A 5775-nucleotide genomic window follows, 5' to 3' on the forward strand; every position below is an offset into this window, starting at 1 on the left:
ACTGCATCATATGAATGATGCCTTATCATGTGCTCAACAGTCTTTGGTGACATGAATAACATTTGCAGTCTAGGTGTAATAAGAAAGTATTTAAGTTTTTTATGTGTGACAAGAGTCCTTCCCCTACCATTTTTGGATTTATAACGAGCATGCCCCCATGTTCTACACTCGGTCAACTATGTATTTTCAAGGTAGTACAACATGCAGAAGTTTGGACACATATTAATTTTCTGGTATCCTAGGTTATAGGGTTTCATAATGGATGTAGCAGCATAAGAGTTCTCTTTTAACCTATTCTCTTCAGGTGAAATGTTTTTTGCTCATTCAACAATTCTATCGTAATTGACCTCACTCAACCTATGATCTTATTTAATGGTGAACACATGTGCAATGACCGATAATTTATTATGATTTGTACACCTATCCCATAATAGTTCATCGGAATCTTTCAAAAGATCAAAAAACCTGGCCGTGTCTACATTAAATTCTCCATCTACTATTGGACATTGATCGGCATAATCCTAATGTACTTTCATCGCATCCATAACCATATTCTTATAAGAATTATTATTATCATCTATAATTTTATGCACATTATTAGAACTAGAAGTTGACCCAACCATTTTTTCTATCATGATCTTGTGAGGAACATATGGTTATCTATTTGTAAACCAATATATGTATCTCTTCATGAACCCTTTTTGTAAAATATGTATCGTTACAACATCTGGATCAAGAAACTCTTTATTTTTACTCCTCTTACATGGGCTTCTAATACCATCTCCACTAATATTTCTTAAATTAGATAGTGTGTAATTAATAAAACATTGAACTCCATTACAATAATTCATCCTACGCAACCCTTCAGGTGAATCTCGATACATTCATGAACGATTATCCATTACTTATGTCAAAACTATATAGAATATTGATGACAACATGTATTAATTAATTACGTAAACTAAATAAATAACAGACATTGGTTTAACTCAAACTTATTCAATCAATTTTAATAGTAAAACTAATTCATTATCAATTATCTATATAAATTCAAATTTCTATACATTTACAAAAAATCTCAACTCAACAATAAAATTGACAAAATATCAAACATATCTATTAAATAAATCATTATTTAATTCATCACAAAACACCTAAGTCATAAATTCAAATTAAATTTAATTAATTTACAAATAAATACAATTAGAGGAAAAAGAAGAAATGAGGAAGAGAGAGAGGAGGGTCGCTAATTAAATTATAAATTAAATATTACAGAAAAATGGTGGTTATGCTACCTGTGGGCGTTGGACTAGCCACTAGTGCTGTTTGGTTTCTTCTGATCAACCTGAATTGGCAATTCACCAACAGTGAACTCAGAGTCAACCGTATTTGTTAAATTGTTTGAGCCAACAATTACATTTTAATTTAAACTAATGATTCAGGCCAAAAGTTATTTCTCTTAAATTCTACATTAAATTTATAATTTATAGCTATAGCTAGACATCTTAAATTTAACATGAAAGCATAAATTATGCTAGGGAATGATGCATTTGATGAGTATATAATGAAGTTCGGGCTAAATAAAAAATACATGATTTGGTTATAAGTTAAGCCAGATATTACACAAGGGAATGATGAAATTTAGATAAAATGGAAGGAGAATTGGGAGGCATGGTAGAAATAGTCTAGATTTATCAAAGAATCAATGACATGGTACGTAGATTAGTGGAGAATAGCAGTTAAAATCATGTATCTTTAAAACAAAAAAGAAGGAAGAAGATGGGAGGTTATATGATGGTTTTCTATATTTTTTATTTATTTAAAGAAGGTTGAAGAAAGAATTAGAGGAGAATTAGAAAAACAACATCATCCTAGTAAATTAACAACAACTACAATATTATAGTTCAATCAAGTTTACTGGATTCAAAACTTTACTATTAGGTAGTAACTAGTAAACAAGTAATTTATTGGCGATAATAAGTACGCTAGTAATCAATAAACTTGTAATCTAATATGCTTATAATATTTATTTTCAAGAAAAAAATAAAAAAACACAAAAACTATTAGTTTATGTTCATCAAGATATTCTAGTATGTGGTTGTAATTAAAATGAATATAATTTTTTTTAATTATGAATACTTAAAGTTCTTATTTATATTCATAATATTAAAATATTTGATTACTTCTTGTGTATTAAATTATATTCTAGTATTGCTACGAGTTTGAAATTAAAAATCTAGAATTATGGTGAAATTCTAGAATTAAATTTGGAATACAAGTTGCACATATCACACTTGCAATCCAACCTTTGACACAAAATCAAAATCTTATTAATTGAGACGACATAAAATAAAAACCCTAGAAAATAGATTCTCAATCTACTTCTAAGATTCTAGTAATTAAATGGTTTCAGAATCTCATACTCCTTGCTAGTTTGCAGGAATGCACTAAATTCAGTACGTAGACAAGACTCGAAATCTGAACTTGTTTACACTCAAGTACTGCCCATATACAGAACAATGGACTACAACATTAAAAGCGACAAACATTATATAGTAAACAGAAAGTAAAATTCTTGGGGATATGATCTTTAACTGATCATCTCACCACAACCATCAGCTTCGTCTTCATTGCTGAGCCAGCTGGCGGATATCGTAAGGGTAAGCATCGGATGCCGATTGTGCACTGTAAGATCTCCTTCCAATAATTACGTTTACAGCCTCAGTCGGGTGAAACGCATCCCAAAACACGTATTGGTTTCTGTTCCGGCAAGGAGCTTGTAAAGGTAGACATGTAATCTGTCCATTATTCCTTCCAACACCGCAGCATCCAGTGTTTGTGTTCGTAAATCCTGAAATTAACCAAGGCAGAGCACATTGAACCAACAAAGTGTTATTAGCAACTAACGTATGCCTTGCACGTAGTTTAAGTAATTTTTATTTTAAGAATTTCAGGAGCAGGGTGTCTTCGAAGCAGTTTAATATTATATTGAATCTCTAGGAGTAGCAAACAGGTAGCCATAAAGGACTGCTAAGAGTGATAATGCGTTAAAAGGGTTTACTGGATATTTACCAAAAGCAGCAGGTCTGGTTAGTAAATCTTGAAAAATTCCATAAGCATTGATGTAGATAAATCTTGCATCAGGAGTATTTCCGTTGAATTGAGCAACAAGAGATCTGAGCTTGTCATTGAAAATCTGGTTGGCAGAATTAATTCTCTGAACACATGTTCTCCCATCAGGACTATTTTGGGCCAGTTCACTTGGGCTGCAGCCAATCTGACCCAGTCCAATCAAGGCAAACTTCCTGGCTCCATTGTTGTACAAAATCTGCACCAAATTAAAAAAATTAAAAAAAATAAAAATAGCTCATGGTTTCTTGAAATGACACCCCATCAATTAATATCATTAACTACGAATATAGATAGATAAACTGACCCTTAATTGTTGAGTATATTGTTGGATAAGAACGTTGGCATATTGCTCTGGTGTATATTGCCGGCTAGATGAGTAAAGCTGAGGCATGAAATAATTGTTAAGGTAGTCATTGCTGCCTAGTGCAATCGATAATATGCACTTGCTAAGATAATTTGCTGTCGTGTTCTTATCACCCAGTATGTTCACAATTTGTGAGACAGTATTTTGGTAGTTTCGTACTTGTCCGCTAAAACTGATTCGATCTCCCTGAAAAAGAAAAGGGAAAAATTGGCAAAATCATGCATGTGACAATTGAGCTATAAGGACATTTTAATGCTATCTAATTAGTAGTTGATTAATAATTACCAGTTGTCGGCCTGTTTCCTCTCTAATTCCAGCTGCTGCTGATGCATAATTCACTCCCCCGAGTATATCTCGGCCCCTTGCTGTAGCATAAGGTGGAATGTAGTTGCGGAAACCCAATTGTTCAGCTGTTAAGAAAAGTAGCAGCATCTGTTAGTTGCATGTATGGGAAGTAAGAGTAGCATGTAGTGAGAGGGAGTGAGAGCTGGGACTTACCAATAACGTCAACTGTTGTTCTACCATTGGAAAACCTTCCGGTAGGTCCGCGAGGGAAGTCAATCCCATAAGGCATATAATTAGCTTTAGCCAAAGATGAAAGTTGATTATTATTGCCATTATCGACCAAAGAATCCCCGAAAATGAAGTAGCAAGGAACTTGTTGCGCTCTAGCCCCATATTTTACTGAAAGCAAGACTAAAAAAACCACACACACCACCCACCATTTCTTCTGCACTGCCTCCATTAATTAATCAAAAAGTTTAATGCAAGGAATGATCAGTAAAAGGTAAGGAAGGGCGTGAGGTGCTTGAAATGTTCTGTGGAGGAGGTATGTGTGAGGAATTTCAATGCAAGCTATGCAACTATATATAGATGGAGTGATCACGAAGGGGACAGAGTCAAGAGATAAAAGAAAAAAAACAAATAAATTAAAAAAGAGTGATAGACTAGTGGGCTCTGTTGTCGCTTTTACAGTTGAAGAAGTTGTTGGTTGCATTAATGTCACGCGGATGTGCATGGCAAAGGACGGCGGAGATAGCTGCATTTCACTCTGCAAGCACGGTATTTCTTGTGAAATGTATCAAACCGTTGATTGAACACCATTGCTACCGGCCAGTAATTAATATTACAGTCGGTGGTGGACTTTGGTCATAATCATTTATAATCATTTATGTCATATAGCCTTAATTACAATCGGCAACAAAATCACTGTCGTTATAAATAAACAATTAGTATTTTGCTAAACTCTTGCTATGGTGCTTGTTTATCTTGGTCGGCAATCGGCTGCAGGGTTTTGTATATATCATCCAGTTTCGCCTTTGCCCTCGGGGCAGGGCTGGTGTTTCTTGATAAAGTTCCTAGACCTATCATAACTTAAAGAAAATGAAATAAATATATGTGCAGAAGAGGATTCTTTTTAATCTTTCTTTTCCCCATTTAATTATAATAACTTGAAGATTTCCTTATAATTAACGTCGTCCTTGAATATTTTGCTATTGTTAGTAAATTATCCGTCTCATATTTAATCTTCTTTCTCATTTACCCTTTGTTGAAAGTAAACTGGATCTTAAATTTTGAAAAATTCAGAAATGGTCGACCAGCTTAGTGGACAGAATATAATTCATGTTCAGATTAAATTTTTTTTATATTGAGGGGCAGAGTTAGGATTATTTGTTAGAGGAGACCTAAATTAATATAACAAGATATAATATTTGTTTTAATTTATTGTACATGAGTTGTAAAACAAAACCTGTATAATTTAGTTTTATTCAAATAGCTTACTACAAAGATACAATGACCTTTATATAAGGTAAAATATTGGAGCAATACCAATCTTCACCCTCCATCCGATTATCATATCAACTGTGAATCTTTCAACAATTTTTTTTTCTATATAGACAATCAAATAATTTGCAAGAAAATCATCCTTTATCCGATTGCGAAGTCTTATTTTAACAATCTTCATCGCTGAAAAAGCTCGTTTAGTAGTTGTTGTCGAAACAAGAAGTGTCAAAAAAACACATCGTTCTCCATCATTAACTTTCTTCCAACAATTAAATCCTTTAATAGTAAACATGTCTGATCCTGACTTTCTATATGGTTTACTTGGAAATAAATAGCAAGGGAAACAAAATGCAGTATTTTTCTCCAAATATTCAAGTCACTGATAACTTTTGAACCAATAAGACTGAAATCAACGAGGATGTTTTTTACTTGTTAGCGGATATTAATTCAGATATCAAAGGTTGATATGACCTCATATTAATGTATGTCCTTTG

General features: G+C 33.0%; 1 protein-coding gene across 1 annotated transcript; it reads right to left on the reverse strand.

The window, feature by feature from the left end:
- Positions 1 to 2347: 2347 nt before the first annotated feature.
- Positions 2348 to 4332, reverse strand: LOC133703295 (GDSL esterase/lipase At5g45670-like). Its single transcript, XM_062127758.1, has 5 exons — positions 3995 to 4332; positions 3782 to 3906; positions 3437 to 3682; positions 3073 to 3328; positions 2348 to 2851 (listed from the first exon to the last, which is right to left on the reverse strand). Exons 1-5 carry the CDS (start codon positions 4239 to 4241, stop codon positions 2628 to 2630), a joined length of 1098 nt encoding a protein of 365 aa, XP_061983742.1. The 5' UTR covers positions 4242 to 4332; the 3' UTR covers positions 2348 to 2627.
- Between the last annotated feature and the right edge of the window lie 1443 nt (positions 4333 to 5775).

Source organism: Populus nigra, chromosome 9 (assembly GCF_951802175.1).
Source record: "Populus nigra chromosome 9, ddPopNigr1.1, whole genome shotgun sequence".
Taxonomy (NCBI): domain Eukaryota; kingdom Viridiplantae; phylum Streptophyta; class Magnoliopsida; order Malpighiales; family Salicaceae; genus Populus; species Populus nigra.

Bases quoted from the DNA above. Each gene is read 5' to 3' on its own strand.
- LOC133703295 (XM_062127758.1), bottom strand. From the start codon at position 4,241: ATGGAGGCAGTGCAGAAGAAATGGTGGGTGGTGTGTGTGGTTTTTTTA. The intron at 3,907-3,994 runs GTAAGTCCCAGC...TTTTCTTAACAG, and splicing joins AACAACAGTTGACGTTATTG to CTGAACAATTGGGTTTCCGC. The intron at 3,329-3,436 runs GTCAGTTTATCT...AATTTGGTGCAG, and splicing joins AATATACTCAACAATTAAGG to ATTTTGTACAACAATGGAGC.